The sequence below is a fragment of the Impatiens glandulifera genome, chromosome 3, assembly GCF_907164915.1.
Source record: "Impatiens glandulifera chromosome 3, dImpGla2.1, whole genome shotgun sequence".
Lineage (NCBI taxonomy): Eukaryota > Viridiplantae > Streptophyta > Magnoliopsida > Ericales > Balsaminaceae > Impatiens > Impatiens glandulifera.
This window is the reverse complement of record NC_061864.1, coordinates 65,709,192-65,727,564: the sequence shown is the minus strand read 5'-3', so window position 1 is coordinate 65,727,564 and position 18,373 is coordinate 65,709,192. Positions and strand designations below refer to the sequence as shown.

Below are 18,373 nucleotides of genomic sequence, written 5' to 3'. Positions count from 1 at the left end.
TCTGTTTTGTCAAAACAATTTGTGTTTAAACTATGTTACTGAACTTGGCTACTTTATCATATTTATCTCTTCAATTTTACACATGTTTTTAAAACCGGCCACACATTACATGTTTTGAATATTTATTCTAAATAATCAAAAAGGGAGAAATTGATAGAAAAATTAAGAAAGTTAATTTTTCTAACTGGCTAGTAAGTAAGTTTTTCAAACCGGCCACACATTACATGTTTTGAATATTTATTCTAAATAATCAAAAAGGGAGAAATTGATAGAAAAATTAAGAAAGTTAATTTTTCTAACTGGCTAGTAAGTAAGTTTTTCAAACCGGCCACACATTACATGTTTTGAATATTTATTCTAAATAATCAAAAAGGGAGAAATTGATAGAAAAATTAAGAAAGTTAATTTTGTGGAACCGGACAGATAAACTAAACAATTGTAAACTTTCATGTGCAGGTACAAATCAAAATCGTATGAACCGGTTGGGGTATCAAAACCGGTTGCTGCTATACTTCAAAGAAACCAGTTTCAAGTGATCAAAGTTAAAGATCAGAGGAACCGGTTTTCACTTTCTCAAGCGACCGGTTAGCCAAGACAAAAACTTACATACCAGCCGGATCATACAGCACAAGACACAAAAACCGGAAGATTCAAACTTCAAGAGTGACGTACCATGACGAAAGAAACGTGTCTTGAAAGAATAAAAGAATATCGGATTCGATCGGAAGCATGCGAGGAAAGCAATGATGCTTTATTGATCCGAAGTTGACAACCTAAGGTGGATGACCAGCACGTGTCCAAATCTGAAAACCGATTATGTCATCTTCTGCTCAGAGTTACCTGCATGACTGCCAGGTGTTGAGGAAGGTGAAGCGTGCAAGCAACATCTCTGCACCGGCGTGATAACAATCAACCAATCCAAAGGAGAGAGAAGGAAAACGACCGTTGGCTCTTCTCAGCTATAAAAGGAAGACGAGATGCTTTCATTTAATGCGATCGATCAAGCAAGCAAGTAACAAGTAAAAGCATTAAGTTAGAGAGATAAACTCGTATATTCCAAAACCGGTGTGTCTAAAACCGGAAGCTTTCTATATTGTGTTGTGTTGAGTTGTTGTATTACATCAAAGAGTGAGTTTGGTGTAACCGGCGAGTAGCGAAGTTGGGCTCGACCGGCAGTGTTTGTTGTAACTATAAAAGTTAGTGGAGATCCTTCTCATAATCTGAGAAGAAGGGGTGACGTAGGAGGATTTGCTCCGAACATCCATAAACAAATTTTTTGTCTCGTGTTCTTTCGTTGCTTTCATCATACTCCTAAAACTGGTCACTCATATCCATAAAACCGACTCCTCCTAAAACATCATCTAAAGTCACAAACGTTGCTTCAACCTGAAACAGACATTTCCGCACTTGAACTCGGTTCAAGAGTCTATGACAGTTTGTGCAGTGCTGAGAACGGTTATAGTCTCTAACCGGACTATCACCAAAGTGTTGTGTGTTGTAAGCGGCCACTCTCCCAGAAACCGGAAAACACCCCGGTCCTCCAAGGGAGTCCCCGATCCTAACATGATCCTCCTCAAACTGATAAGGCTTCGGAACTTGAGCAGGTAAAGCAAGTAGTGATCGATACAATCATCTCTTGCCTTGGGAACTACAACATTGCAACCGATGAGAAGATTGCAACAATTGAAACCAACCTAACGAACACCATCCGGGGATCCGTTCAAGCTGAAATGGCCAACACCGCTCAAACAGCGATCAAGTCGATGATAGACGAAGCCGTGCAAACTTCAGTCAAATCATTGATCGCAAAATCTGTCCAAACCGCAACCGCTCCTTTGGTAGATATGTTGCAGGCTATGGCTGTTCAGAATGGGGAGTTGTCCAAACTTCAAGTGAGAAAAACTCAAGAGCAAATCAATTCTAACGCCGAAACCGCAAAGAAACTGCAAGACGAAGAAAGGGAGAGGGAACGGTTAAGGAAGGAACTTGAAGAAAAAGATCATGAGTTGGCCAAGCAGTGTAATGAGGAAGAACAGGCAGCTCTCCAAGAACCTATACCGGCTCAACCCTCGCACGCTATGAAGACAAGGAATAAAAACAAGCGAAAGGCGGTTGCAGAGGTGATGAAGCGGACAGAACAAAACAGTCAAAAAGTGATCGAACCTGTCGGACTAAACGTGCAACCTCTTGATGAAGAAGAAGAAGAGGACCTCGAAGAACTCAACCGGCGTAAGAAGAAAGTAGTCGAAATTCCAAGCGCAACTCCAAGTTCCAGACCGATTACCGCTCAAACATCTCGACCAAAACCAGTCTGTGGCAGTTTTGGATTCGGCAAACGAACCCCCGTCATCTCAAGTGTATGGGCCGGTTGGCAATTCGATGTTGAACAAAGAGACAGAGAATGGAGGGAAAGGGAAGAAGAGGAAAGAAGGCGGAAGGAAAAAGAAATTGAAAAGGGGGGACCATCCAAACCTTAGTTTCTTTTATCTTCCTTAAGAACAATTTGTTTATGTTTGATTTTGTTTCAGAACTCAGTCGTTTTTATCATATTTTGAAGTTATTAATTTCTTAAATATCCTTTGAAAAATCAAAACATGTTTTGAAATTTTTTTTAAACAGAAAAACATCAAATAGGGAGAAATTGTTAAACAGATTTTTCAAACCGGCCATACACTACAAGTTTTGAATATTTATTCTAAATAATCAAAAAGGGAGAAATTGATAAGAAAAATTAAGTAAGTTAATTTTCAAACCGGACATACACTACAAGTTTTGAATATTTATTCTAAATAATCAAAAACGGAGAAATTGATAAGAAAAATTAAGTAAGTTAATTTTCAAACCAGCCATACATTACAAGTTTTGAATATTTATTCTAAATAATCAGAAAGGGAGAAATTGATAGAAAAATTAAGTAAAGTTAATTTTTGGAACCGGCCAGAAAAACTAAACAACTATTAACTTTTATGTGCAGGAACAGATCGAATTGCACAACCGGCTGGAGCCTCATAAACCGGATGTTGAATACTTCAAAGAAATCTAGTTCCAAGTGATCAAGTCAAGATCAGAGGAACCGGTTTTAACTCTTCCAAGAGACCGGCTAGCAAAGACAAGATTACATTCCAGCCGTACTATACTGTGTAAGAAACAAACCGGAAACTACAGTTTGCAGAGATGACGTAATATGAAGAAATAAACGTGTCTCGAAGGAATAAAAGAAGATAAGATCCGATCAGAAGCATGCGAGGAAAGCAATGATGATTTATTGATCTGACCTTGACAGCCGGATGGTGCATGCCTGACACGTGTTCGAATCTGAAAACCAGTTACGTCATCTTATACTCAGAGGTGTCTGCATGCTTGCCAAGTGTCGAGGAAGGTGAAACGTGCAAGCAACCTCCCTACACCGGCGTGACGCTGGATTAACCAATCCCACGGTGAGAGAAGAATGTGATTGTTGGGATCGTCCTTGCTATAAAAGGAATACGAAGCGACCTCATTAATGGCGACACAAGTTACGAAAATCTTAGAGAGATAAAATCTTACGTGCGAACCAAAACCGATGTGTCATTAACCGGAAGCTTTGTCTGTGTGTGTTTGTGTTGTATTTGTGTATTACATCAAAAGTGAATTGGTGTAACCGGCGAGTAGCGAGATGGGCTCGACCGACATTGTAATTGTTGTAACTTTGAAAGTTAGTGGAGATCCTTCTCATGATCTGAGAAGAAGGGGTGATGTAGGAGGGTTTGCTCCGAACATCCATAAAAACTTTGTCTCGTGTTATTTCCTTCATTTACTGTTTACTCACTTAATCTAACCAAAACAATCTTACTCCGTATATCAAAAACCGGTCCACTCTTTAAAACCGACTCCTTCTAAACATCATCTAAGTCGCATACGTTGCTTCAGACTGAATCAGACATTTTCGCCCTTGAACCCGGTTCAAGAGTCTGTGACAGTTTGTAAAGTGCTGAGAATGGTTATAGTCTCTAACCGGACTATCACCAAAGTGTTGTGTGTGTTGTAAGCGGCCACCCTTCCAGAAACCGGAAACACCCCGGTCCTCCAAGAGCGTCCCCGATCCTAACATTCTTATTTACAGTACTACTTTATAATTACATTTATCCCATCTTGAAGAAGTTTTGAAAATTTTACAGGCCAATAGTTTATTCGTTAAACTGTCCAAGTATTCTTTTGGATTAAAGAAGTTGGAATATCTAGGACATTTTGTTAAATGTCAAGGTGTTGAGGTTGATCCACAAAAGATCAGTTGCATACAAGAGTGGTCAGTTCCAAAAAATATAAAGTCTCTAAGAGGATTCCTAGGGCTAGCTGGATACTATAGGCGATTTGTATATAACTTTGGTGTTATTAGCAAACCTCTACACGGGCTTTTGAAGAAAGGGATGTTTAAATGGTCAGAGGATGTAGAAAAGGCATTTACAGATTTGAAAAATTCCCTCGTTACTACTCCTGTATTAGCGCTACCTGATTTTAACATTGATATAGAAGTTGAAACAGATGTGTGTTACTATGGAATTGGGGCAGTTCTAATGCAGAAGGGACGACCTATTGCATATTTAAGCAAAGCCCTATCTAAGGCTCATTTAGGGTTTTCTACTAATGAAAAGGAACTACTAGCGGTATTGATGGAAATTACAAAGTGGAGACATTACTTATATGGGCGACACTTTATTATTAGAACGGGTCATCAAAGTTTGAAATTTCTAATGGAACAAAAAATTACTACACTTTTACAGCAAAGATGGTTTTCTAAACTACTTGGATTTAATTACACAATAATGTATAAAAAGGGAAAAACCAACATGGCTGCGGATGCTCTATCGAGACGAGAATCGGCTTCATTATATATGTTATCCACTGTTACGTCAACCTGACAGAAAGAGGTGGAGGAATCCTACAAGGAAGACCAAGAAATACATAGAATTGTAATTTTGTTGGCTTCACAACCTTATCGATGTCCATTATACAAAAATGAGGGCAATATCATCAAGTATAAAAACAAAATATGTGTGGGCAGCAAAGGAACTCTAAGAGAAGAAATTTTAAATGTTCTACATAACACAAGTTTAGGAGGTCACTCAAGCATACAAGTTACATATCAAAGGGTAAAAGGAAACTTTTTCTGGTCAGGACTTAAACGAGAAGTGCATGAGCTAATTAAAAATTGTGATATTTGTCAACATTTCAAAAGGGAAAGCATGATTATTACAACCATTACCAATTCCAGACACACCATGGTTACACATATCCATGGACTTTATTGAAGGACTTCCAATATCAGACGGTTTTACAACATTGTTAGTGGTGGTAGATCGATTTACAAAATATGCTCATTTTTCAAACTAAAACATTCTTATACTGCAACTCAAATTGCGAATTTATTTATTAAAAACATTTATAGGTTACATGGGCTACCACAGACTATTGTGACAGATAAAGATCATATATTTATTAGTCTTTTTTGGCAGGAATTGTTAAAGGTTATTGGCATCAAATCTCTATTAAGTATAGCATATCATCCAGAAACTGATGGACAAACTGAACGTGTAAATCAATGTTTAGAATCTTACTTAAGGTGTATGAGCGGCTACAAACCAAAATAGTGGAGCAAATGGGTGGCTTTAGCATAGTGGTGGTATAATACCACTTTCCACACGTCATTAAAACTAACACCATACCAGGCTTTGTACGGATTAGCTCCACTACCACTGTCATTGGGAACAATGACCAAAACTTTAGTAGGAGCGACAGAAGACTTCACGTTTGAAAAAACTCGAATATGTCAGATAATGAAGGACAATCTAACCATTGCCCAAAATCGGATGAAGTAGTATACTGATCGGAATTGACAAGATCGACAATTTGTAGTGGGAGATTGGGTTTTCCTATAACTCCATCCATAAAGACAAACAACAACAGTTACACGAAAAAACATCAAACTATTTGCCAAGTTTTTGGACCTTTTCTTGTTTTGGAAAAACTAGGGCAAGTATCTTACAAGTTAAAATGGGTGGCTTTAGCATAGTGGTGGTATAATACCATTTTCCACACGTCATTAAAACTAAAACCATACCAGGCTTTGTACGGATTAGCTCCACTACTACTGCCATTGGGAACAATGACCAAAACTTCAGTAGGATCGGTAGAAGACTTCATGCTTGAAAGAACTCGAATATGTCAAATAATGAAGGACAGTCTAACCATTTCCCAAAATCGGATGAAGTAGTATGCTGATCGGAATCGACAAGATCGGCAATTTGTAGTGGGAGATTGGGTTTTCCTAAAACTCCAGCCATAAAGACAAACAACAGCAGTTACACGAAGAAACATCAAACTATCTGCCAAGTTTTTTTGGACCTTTTCTTGTTTTGGAAAAACTAGGGCAAGTAGGTTACAAGTTAAAATTACTTGAAAATTGTAGGATTCATCCGGTGTTCCATGTCTCTCTTCTTTGAGCTAAGATTGGACCACTTAAAGTTGTACAAACAACACTGTCGTTAGTTGGAGAAGATGGAGAAATTAAACTACAACCAGAAAATATATTAGAAAGGAGGATGATTAGACGCAGACGTCATAGTGTTGCTCAAGCCCTAGTTCACTGGACACATACCCTTATAGAAGATTCAACATGGGAAGATTGGACGTTCTTCAAATCTTAACTTTTTAGACTTTTGTGAACAATTTCCTGCAAGTAAGCCCCGTTCTACAAGGGGGTCTTTATGAAAAGGTGAATGTCGTGACCGTCCAACAATTCTAACAAATTCACTTCAGATTTTAGAGGAAACTACGGAACCCCGGTTTAGAAGCTATTAATGAAACCGGTTCAAAAACAAAAACGGTTTTGTTAAATTAAATATCATTTAAAAGGCCAGAAGTTAAATGGGCCTTTAATAATAATATCCTGTAATAATAATCAATATATATATTAGTATAAATAGAGGATAAAATGAGTGTAAAAGGTTATGACTTTGAATGTTGAACTTTTCATCTTTTCTAATATATCATGTTCTTTCTTCTTATTCTTTATCAAGATCTTCTTCTCTATCTTTACTTTCTGCCTTATTCTTTCAAGTTATTCTCATTTTACACAATTCTGGATATAAGATATAACATTCACTTACCAAACGCTGTTCAAGATCGTGATCGAACGGGTCACGACATAATTTTTGTAATCCTCATTAATTATACATAAATTGTCCATCCCACCTACTTGTTTCACCATAAGAGCATTTGATGCATTTAGAGGGATTCCCACATCAGATGCATCTCATTTTGTAAGCTTATAGATGCAGATATTTTTCTATGACATCTATAAATCTGAATTTTTTTAGACATATAAGAAGATGATTATACTCACTGAGAAAGTTCACTACTTTAAACACTCAATTTTTTTACTTCTCTAAACAGTTTCGATAATAAGAAAATTTGGACGAATAAACACTTAAATTCAATAAATTAAAGTAAAATTATACTTTATATCTCAATATATTACACCCTTCAAAATTTCCTAAAATAGTTCGAAAAGAAAATAATTTTTTTTCTTAGCAGTCAATCATTGGTACAAATTGTGGCCATCAACTGAAATAAGATTCCGCAGAAGCTTGTTCATTTGTCGAATTCATTTTAAAAAAAATGAAAAAGAATACAAAAATATCCTTATCTAATCATACTATTATACAAAATAATAGCAAACAAAAAACAAAATTGAAAGTAAAAATGGAAAGGGGGCCGGTTTCAAAAGCTTGCAATTGCACCAGACCATATAATATACAAACTAAACCCTACATCTAAATTTTATACTTTATATTACACAACTAAAAATGTAAATCTAAAATAAATTAAGTTAAAATATATTTTATATTTCAATAATATTTCACTATTAGAGGCATAATTAAAAAAAAAAAATTAATGAGTAGTTAGTCATTGACTTTCAACTGAAACAAGATGGCTAGTAGAGGCCTGTTCTTTTGTAGATTCATTTTTGTTGTGAATTTTCAAACAAAAATGAAAAAGAATACAAAATTTTGTTGTGCTCTTATTATACAAAAATAATAGCAAACAGAAAACAAAATTGAAAGGAAAAAACAAAATGGAAAGCCTACAATTGCGCCAGACTAAGTAAGTTTAAACACACAGCGCAATAAGAATAATGACAAAACAAGCTCATATTTTCATCCTCCAGTCCGTCTGTTGATCATCTTGAGGTTCTACATTTGTTGAGAACAGAACATGCCTGCATGGAATCTTTAGAGCTTATCACATCAAACCAGCAAGCATAGCCACAGGGTCTGATAATGACACTGCCGGAATATTTGGTGGCTCCACGACGGGTGGTGGTGGCCGAGGATTGGAAGGAATGGTAATCAGTTGCTCCTTAATGAACTCCATCAATCTGGTGAAAAGCAATTTCAATGAGCACACAATCAATATATTTGAAAACTGCTATTTTGTTATGGTCTCTATCACAATCAATCACGGTTCCAATGAAATTGAAAGTGTTTTTTTTAGGATTGGTATAAAATTGTTCGGCATCATGATTCAGATTATAGTGTAATTCAATTTTCGTTTGGAATAAAAATTATGATCACGATGATTGTGATTTTTAGAAAACACAACAAATATAGATTTTATGGACGATTATCAAGATAAAAAAATCACTAGACCAAATAGTCAATTACCTTTTCTGTTGCTTCATCCCCATAACATTTATATGTAAATTCATGGAGTTAATGAATAAGTAATAAAATACAGGTTTTCTAAGAGACCTTTGTATTTTAATTAGGAAATATATATTGGAAGGGTATGTACTCGATATACAATTACAAGAATAGTAAAAAATTTAAACAACAAAATAAAATCAAGTTGTATAATCACTTTAAAGGAAAGGGCAAAAATATCTTTTAACCCTTAAACTAACTTCTTATATCTTATACCAAACAAAGAATTATAAAATATATACATCTTAATACTCTTTCTTATACTTACAATTAACTTCTTATACCTTATGCTAAGTATTTTATTGTATTATTCAAGTGTCAAACTAGCAATTCCCAAGTCGAGGAAGACTTGTTGTCAAACATGAATTTTAAGTAAAAAACATTCTAAGGTATGTGTGTCTCGCCATCTCTTATGTTGTTTTGTTGGATTAGTTCAGATTTGAAGACATGTTTTTACACTTGTTTTTTATTACTTCCAAAGTGTACTGTCTTCCCCCTTGTCCTGACTACTTTAAGTCTTGTATCCCCTTATTTACTTTTCTTTAAAACTCTTTCTGGAATAGTAAATAAAAGACTCGTTAAGTTTGCCTGAGTAATGAAAAAAAAAGTGGCGAGCTGGAGAACATACTCAAATGTAAGGGCAGGTTCTCCTGAAGCAACTGTCATTCGGAGTTGAGTTCTATCTGCAGGGTCTGTTTCAATTCTGATCTGAAGTGCAGGGAGAGAGGAAGCAAACAAATCAGCAAGATGCATAATTTTAAGTTTGTTTGTTTGTTTCTCGTAAAAAAAATGGTTAGAATAAAATATCACTCACTAGGGATAGCATTGCTTGTGTTATCTCTGAATAGAAAGTTGTGCTAGCTACCAAATTATTAGGATTTGGATCCTACAGGTAAAAAAAGAGTGAATTATCTGCTCATTTTCCTAGATGTGATGGCTTTGGAAAAAGAAATAAGATGAAAATCAACTTACAAGTCCTGGACAAACTGTCACATTGAAACTGTAGAATAAGTTGGCCATATCAATAAGTGACAATGGTTTTACACCTCTAATCTGTCATCATGTCAAACTTTAGCATAAGAAACAAACTCCAAACACCAAAAACATAAGTTTTGTTATAAAAAATATTCATGTTTAATATTTGAAATAATCACAATTTGTTATGTTTATAAATAATTACAATGATCTAGAAAATAATATAATATAATATAATCATGATCGAGAAAAAAATCTTTATAGTAAATTAAGTAAAAAATTAAACAATAATTTAAATAATGATATATAAAATTATTTGTATACAAAATGAAGCAACAAAAATCACACTCACGATCCAAAAAATAATTTGATCATGAAAAAAAATCACTTTCAATTTTCAATTCTAACTTTGTTGATTTTTAAATAGCATCATGCTTGTAATAGATTGTGACAATACTAATTTCCAAATAGGCTCATTATGAGTTGTGTTTTGTTAACTTTTTTCATATTGATCATAATCTACAAAATCTATATTTGTTATGTTTATTAAAATTCACAATGATTTAAAAAATAAACTCACCTGATTGATAAAAAATCTCTATACCTAATGAAGAAATCAAAATTACACTGTAATCTAGATCATGGTCTAAAAATAATATGATGAGATCCAAATTCTTTTTATATACCAACTATTTTTTAATGAGATCATGATTGTGACAAAATACTAATTTCCAGATAGCCTTATTGTACTCTTTTTTAGATAAAATCTCATTAGAATTGACAACACAAAGATAACATAAATTTCACCGAGAAAAACTTGGGCCATTATCCTCAATGGTGGCAAAAGTAAAATGTAGTACTAAAGGGAAGATAATAATGTATTTACCACTTCTTGAAGTTTTAGAGGGGGCCCAGAAAGTGATCTCCATTGAGAGAAAAATTCATCAGTATTCAACAATATAGGCTGAAGAAATTTACTCAAGACAGCAGGAAGGCGAAGTTTGACGTCAACCTGTACATGGGAAATAATCAGATACAACAAAGACAAATCTCTGTTTGTAAACACTTTTTATTTTTGTATCTGGATTTGCAAAGACAAATTCAGAATTCCATTGATTGTTTCTCAACAAGATCCAGATCTAGATCCAGATACAAAGACTAAAAGTGTTTACAAGTGGGCCATTGTGTCCACGAGGTATACCACATGTGCGGAAAACTTGTACGAGAAATTGAGTACAGCAACATCTCTACTTGGTCGAAGATTGATAACCTGAAGTGGGCATTGCACCTACATGAACAAAATGTCACTAGTTCAAGGATACATTGGAGACTTTTCAAAATTAATTATGGAATTTTTAGTGGAAGGATTTTCTTTTAAATTAGTTTATGATTTATTTGTTCCTTACAAAAAACAAAACAGTAAATATATTTGATATTGTTCCTTTCAATTTATTTGTGTTCTATGGGTGAATTCATCACTTTAGACTCATTTAAAATAAAACTTAAGGGAAAATGAATTACAATATCTTGTATTAAACTTGGTAAAAAAATGGTTAAATCTCACATAATTAAAACAGGGAGAGTATCTATGTTACTTATATTCAGCAATTAAAATTGAACTCCATGCATTTCATTCACTTCAGTTTGGTTTAATATATTGCATCATAAAGGTCATAACAACTATCAGAAGTACATCTTCTCATAATCGTCAGCTACAACAAATTCACAACTCTCTCATCGTTTTGAATTCTTTAAGTACACTCTCATCATTTTGAGTTCCTTAAGAAGTACACTATACTTCTGATACAAAGGGGAAGGGTTTAGGGATAATATCCTATGACGGGAGTAATCGGTTGGAAAACCTAATGGTATAGTTGAAGTATTTGGTTAATAAGCCTACCGGTTAGGATAAATGACGGGAATAGAGTGGCGGTTATTAATAGAGTATATAAATAGAATATTAGTTGTCATGAAATGAATTAGTTGAAGAATCTTGTAAGAGTTTTTCTCTCCTCTTTTTATTGTATTCTCCCCCTTGCCGTTAGGGTTCTACTTTCTCCATTAATTTTTCACAAAGAGATTCGATATATCGTTTTATCAATTATACTCTCAAGATTTATACCTAATTCTAGTTTAACGTATATCATCTTCACCAATGGAGCAACAACAATCTCATGGGAAGATAAATAAATCCTTCATCCAATCTGTCATAGACTCTTTTGCTTTATTTTTTGAATAGGAAAAAGCACATGAAATTTGTAAATGGGCAAGGGATCATAGGTTAGTGGGGATATTAATGTGTAATAATATCAATACTTACTTTGTGTCTTTCTGCTTATAAAACACATGTCACTTAATTATATATATATACATAAAGAAGAAAAAGAAAATTACTACTAGAGTTATCTTTATTAAATTTGACTTTCCCCTCACTATTTTCTCTTTTTCTCACAACACTAAAGAAGGAAAGCAAGGTAATCATTCTCAGATATTCAGCTTTATTCTACTTATGTCCACGCTAAAAAAAATGACCGCATCAATTGGCCATAAAAAATGTTTAACTTTAGAAAGTCAAAATGTTGCAAGGGAAATTTAAAAGAATTCAAGATGTAGAGAAGACTCTAATTTTGACTTTTCAGGGACAATTTGTGGTTATTAGCCCAAACTAATGCATTATATTGTGCTCTACTTTCCTTGAATAAAAAGGATTTAAGAATAATACATGAAACTTACTGCAACCATTATTTTTCATGGTATATAGTCAATTGATGTGGTGATTATTTGAACTATAGCAGTCATAAATTATTAAATAGCACAAACTTTTAATGAGCTACATAGTGTGAAACAAAGTATTTCTGTCTGATTGGTTTAATTTTAATGTTTAATTGTTTAGCTGAGCAAGTTGTTTTATTTACAAGTAATTGGAATATATCATAACAATAAAAATATTAAAGGTTGTTATCATATTCTACACATACATATCCATATCCCCTATTTCTTATAAGATCTGTAAACTTGCCATACCCATCTGTTACGTGTCAGCCTAGAGATCTAGGATTTGATGAAGAAATATAGATAAGACGAAGAAAGGCTTAAGCAATATATAATTTACATGTTTACCCATTACAAGCATGGCAAGCTGCTGTACAGCTTTTAATTTACACTTTTACCCATTACAACAATTACAAGCTATTGTACAACTTTTAATTTACACTTTCACCCTGACTTTTTTAATGCTTCCCTTTCTCTCACTCTCTAAACAATGAAATTATAACATTTCTAGGGTTTGTAATAAAAAAGATGAAATCAATAGCCTAAGCATAGAGATGAGAAATCTTTCAACATTAAAATTCTGATAATATAAACCCTAACTATTTCTCTATTTATAATAAAGCTACAATAAACCAACTAACTTCCACCACTATGTCCGTTACAGAAACATCACAACTTGAAAGGAGAAAATTATTTTTAATTAGCTTTACTGATATCATTTTCTAGTAGTTTGGAAATTATGTACTGTGACCCTTCAATAATTTGAATTTAAAAAGTATCAAGGACGGACTAGATATTGAATAATAAAGAAAATAGTAATTAAATGTAAAATGAAAGTACTAATTTAAATTTAATTCGAATATTATTTCATTAGAAATTAAATTTAAATATTATTAATAATGATAATATACTAACAAAATAAATTAAGAATAAACTCTAGAAAAATAAAAGTTAACTTCTTATTAGAAAGGTATATCCCTTCACTTATTCACTTTATTATATTTCAAACTAAGCAACAATAATCTATACAACTTTCAGAAAAAGGGTGCTACTGATAATTTTTCGATCTTGTTGGCATTTAAAATTTTTACATTGCTTTTTATTTTCTGCTTTGCTTTTTTTCCATTTGTAACGTTTGAACACATCTTGCGCTTTTCTTAATAAAAGTTGACATTTTTCCAAAAAAAACAAAACTATACACCTTGTACCTCCTACCAAACGGACCTACTAAGTACTAATATATCCTATTATTATCAATAAACCACCATCTTGGTTCTACCTAGTCTACAATACCCTTCTAACACGAATAAATCCAATACATCCTCAATAGCAAGTACATCATATAAGAAAAGAGAATGAGTTAGCAAGTCCGGGAAGATCTTTGGTATGACAGGGCTAGTGGTGATGCTTAATGTGCCACTCGAGTGGCTTCAATGAGTTCCTTCTTTTCATTCAGACTTGATTTATTTTTTAGACCATTCAATTGCATTTTAATACAAGCAGAACATGGAAACTAAACTAATGGTCTTACTTGTGCCCGTGGGGGAATGGTTTCAGGAACTAAAGAAAGCTCCATCTTCAAATGAGATGGGGGCAATGTTAAAGCTTGAACTGAAACAAGTGGGGCAATATTCTTGTTTCCTAGAAAAAGCACCAGGCGTCCTTGATGTGCCCTCCATTCTGCCTTGATACCAATCTGTAAACAAAAATCAAAACATCATATATGTTGTTCAACCATAAGAGTCAGGTTGAACTTAAGAACCTAACTGAAGCAACTAGTTCCAGAGGAAAACCTGAACATAAGGATCCTCATATAGCACACCACTGTCCTTGAGGCATAAAGCATTAAATCTTTCAGCAATATTTCCTATTGGCTGCAAGCATTCGACAAAAAAGCCAATAATCAATCTTTCTAAACTACTGTAAACCTATTCGCAGATATACAGTGGCCTTTAAACTATGGATAATCCTAGTAGGATTCAACCATATTCATATGAGCGAAACAAATATTAACTGATGAATACCTGGACAGAATTTGGCTGCTCACCAACCGTAGCAAGTGCTAAAGCATCTTCAATTGGAACACCATCACGTGGAGTAGCTGGAGGACCTTCAATAGCTAATGGACCTAGGAGATCACCAAGGAGATCAGCTGAAGAATTAGGAAGTTCAGGATCCACTACAGTTAACATCCCATCGGTATGAGTCAGTTGTTGATCTGTTGACCTGTGATCCTGTAAGAAGGATAATTTTTCAATAATATGGAAGTAAAATAGAGGACTTCATGATGCAGTAACCTAGGACTTGTTTATGAAAGTTGTTTGGATCTAATCCAGAAAACTCTTTAACCCATCAAATTGTAAACCAAACTACCCCTCCTTTACTTTTTATAACATTTTAAAATATTAAATAATAAATCAAGGGTCACGGGTTCAATTCCCACTTTAGAACGTCTTAAGTTGAATTGGATGTCATAGTTGTTGGGGTCATGCTAACATCCTCCATTAAAAAATAAAAATAAAAATATTAAATAATAAATACATTTTCAGTCATTCTACCAAAATATTCCAAAACCCACTTTTTACTTCAAACAAGTTTTTTTTCAGATAACCTAAATTATTTCCAAATAACCCTACATCAAACAAGCTCTTAATGTTCAAGTCCATATTTCAGGGAACCATGAGGGCATCATCTCACCGAGTTGCTCATGTTAGGCACCTTTACAAGCCTAAGCTGGTTTACAGTTGCAGTTCCATTGATAGGGGGGGGTTGATCAGTTACTACCAAAGCATTGGAAGTTTGTTGTTGAGTCCGCAGCTTAATAGCACTTTGCTCTGCTGTATCAGACTCAGTATCTTCAGCCTTCTTAATCAGAGCAGACTGTATTCAAAATTGGAGAGAAAATTTGAGTCGGATACTAAGTGGGAATGACTTGTAACAATATGAAGAAAAAAATTGCATAATAAAATAGAGAAAAATATAAGCTAATTAGATCGCAATCAAAATTTTCTCCATGCACCTGACGCTCTGGAAATCGGGGCATTTCAGCCAATATATCCATTAAAGCTGCACCTTTCTTACTCATCTCGAAATATTCGACAGCTCTTTGTTGAATCTCGACATCAATACAACTTTCATATCTACATACAATAAGATAATCAATCTTCCATATTTAGAAGGAAGGAGGGAAGAGAAATTAAGTGAATTCCGAGATAAAACTAAGGGCAAGATTCCCAGTGCTAATTAATCTTACTTGCGGAAGATTGTCCAAACTTGCTTCTGTAATTCTGGATCTGGAGGTTGAGTGTGCATCAAAATTTTGGCATAGGTTGAAAGCAGGATGGGAATTGCTGAAGTCCTGAGCATAAATAGTGTGAAGTATTAATGATAATATTAACAATCTCAAAAACAGGAAACTTAATCCATCCTTACGAAACAGTTGGAAGTTTTTCATGAATAAGATTAAAAATCTCCCTTGGACTGCAACCAGGACGTCTAACCAGGAGGTGGCTATATTCTCCAAGGAGATAAGCACCAACCTGCTTCAGCAAAAGTGTACCATAATTAAGACAACACTATTATCACGGAAAGTGGAAAGAACCTCCAATAACTTTGCAGTTGACAATGTAAGAGAAGTGTTAATATCATGGTTAAATAGCATTGCTGATATAAACCGTTTGGGCACAAAATTATAGAATCTTTTGTTTATTTAGTCACTAGTGATATTAGTTTAGTTCTCTTCTTAGACTTACTTATATATAACTCTTTGATGAGGAATCTGAACCTTGACTGACTCCAAACAGGTTTTATACATCCTTAAATCCTTTCGATGCATTCTGAATGCTAAATGACAGGAAAACCTAACTTTTTTTGACATGCTAATGTAGGAATGAAATTCGGAGTGTAGAGAATGCTAGCCCTTGTACATGAGGCACAGCAATCTCATGGCTTGGAATATTTAGATATTAGATTAGATTCATTAAGGCTGTCAGTGACCTGGTGCAAGTTTGTTACACTGGGCTATTTAGGAGGAACGATCCACTGCTCATTCCATGTGAAATGAATAGTGTGGAATCTTTATCATCCTCCTTATCATTTTAAAGGTATCTGAATCACATAGTTTAATCTTCATTCTAGATCTTCTTATCTTCAATCCTAATTACTTGTTCAAATCTCTAACCCTATGTAAGCAGATAGGAAGTCTCTACGCACCTTGATCAATGTCTCATGTATAGATGGCTTATCAAGATACTCTTTAACTTTGATTGCCGCATAAGGCTGACAAGACAAGAAAATGAAGCATTGTAATTCAATTGTCATTGTAAAGGACAGACACGTCATATTCATTTCAACCAGATTATTACCTACCTGCAGGTCCTCATTGTTTGTAACAAATTGCACTACCCGAAACCATATATCATCACTAACAAAATCGCCTGCTTTATCAATCAGCTGAAGGATCACATCCACATACCTGAAAAAAATATTATGAAAAGGAGCTGAGATACATTAATGATACATTGAAGTACAAAATCATAAATTCAATTCAAACATTAAATACAACAAAGTTTCATTCTAGTAGCCACCAGACTGCTTGATCCTCTTGCTTCTCAAAGTTCAGATTATAATCTGATTAGAATCCCTTATGTTCTTTGTACTTCTAAACATATTATGAGTGTCCTAAATGATGAATAACTTATCTTTGATTAAGACAATGTCAAAATGTGCGAACTTCATTGGTGAAACTAGGAAATAGATGAATATAGTTTTACTGGTTGTTCATATCAATATGTAGAGTTTTGAAGAGAATGGAGATTTCTTCATTTCATATATTTTGATTGATGACCTAATTTACAAAGGAGGCTAAATTTATAAGCAAAATTACACACACAAATTAATACAATTACTTGGATAAATAAACCTTTTTTTTTAGAAGACAATCATCTTCCAACCACTTAGAGTAAATGATACTTGGTAAGGTAGAGGGGCTTTAGGACATGCCCATATTATATCTTGTATTAGAATTAGGTATAAACCTTAAAATTACATGAATGAGAGAACTAGAATTTGGGATCGAGGAGAAGATAAAAGCTCTTTAACAAGCACAGAGCAATTCATAATTAATGGATGAAGATAAAACCTTAACTCTAGGAGAATACAATGAGAAAGAGAAATAAACAAATGCTACTTCTATTTATATACTCTATTAGTAACCGCTACTTTATTTCATAATTAGCCCTCACCCTTTCCCCTTATATCATTATGTTACGACTTGTTTCGTAAGGTGTGTTTTGGGTTCAAGAATCACGTTCTTGATCTATAAGACCGGTGAAATTCTACAATCAAAGGGCAGCGGAAGGTTTTCGATAGAGAATTTAGGGGGAAGGGATAGAAGAATCAAGGGTGCGAAGAGAATTACTGTTGGTCTATACCAAACAGTTCATAGTAAATAATAATAGATGAATAGGACAGAAGTTCATATCTTCATTATTCCATTCATGGGTCCTTGGGGAAGAAAGATCAGCCTTATATAGGTGATGTCTTGCCCCAAAATATTCGGTTACAACAATAACTAGAAAATAACAGAATTCAGTTTGTAAAGTAGAAAAGGAAAGCAAAACAAAATAATAAAACAACAAAACAGAAATCTGGCCCATGTGCACACTAGGACCGAGACCGGGTGCCGGGGAACGTTGCTGGAATTTATTCTAGGACCGAGGCCTTGATTTTAGACCCTAACATTATCTCCCCCTTCAAAATTCGTCGCCCTCGACGAAAAAGACCATGGTCTGCCGAGTCTACCGAGCCTCTAATGCGCATGCTCAATATTTCAAAGAATTCGGTCGGACTTCAGCAAGTCCAGCAAGTGTTGGAGTCTAGGACCG

The 18,373-nt window shown here is 34.3% G+C and overlaps 1 protein-coding gene across 3 annotated transcripts in view; it reads right to left on the bottom strand.

The window, feature by feature from the left end:
• Nucleotides 1-7,919: 7,919 nt before the first annotated feature.
• LOC124929472 (AP-2 complex subunit alpha-1-like) overlaps nt 7,920-18,373 on the bottom strand; it is a 29,231-nt gene continuing 18,777 nt past the window's right edge. For 2 of the 3 annotated variants that reach the window (XM_047469842.1, XM_047469843.1), the window contains 15 exons: nt 16,857-16,962; nt 16,701-16,766; nt 15,921-16,027; nt 15,742-15,846; nt 15,508-15,628; nt 15,186-15,368; nt 14,513-14,722; nt 14,282-14,362; nt 14,020-14,184; nt 10,918-11,004; nt 10,603-10,728; nt 9,714-9,794; nt 9,556-9,627; nt 9,370-9,449; nt 7,920-8,416 (listed from right to left, as the gene is read on the bottom strand). In XM_047469842.1, the coding sequence (XP_047325798.1) occupies nt 8,281-8,416; nt 9,370-9,449; nt 9,556-9,627; nt 9,714-9,794; nt 10,603-10,728; nt 10,918-11,004; nt 14,020-14,184; nt 14,282-14,362; nt 14,513-14,722; nt 15,186-15,368; nt 15,508-15,628; nt 15,742-15,846; nt 15,921-16,027; nt 16,701-16,766; nt 16,857-16,962 (1,726 nt within the window). In that variant the 3' untranslated portion in view covers nt 7,920-8,280. Of the gene's footprint in view, nt 8,417-9,369; nt 9,450-9,555; nt 9,628-9,713; nt 9,795-10,602; nt 10,729-10,917; nt 11,005-14,019; nt 14,185-14,281; nt 14,363-14,512; nt 14,723-15,185; nt 15,369-15,507; nt 15,629-15,741; nt 15,847-15,920; nt 16,028-16,700; nt 16,963-18,373 lie in introns of all 3 variants that reach the window. The other variant, XM_047469841.1, reaches the window with a different exon arrangement.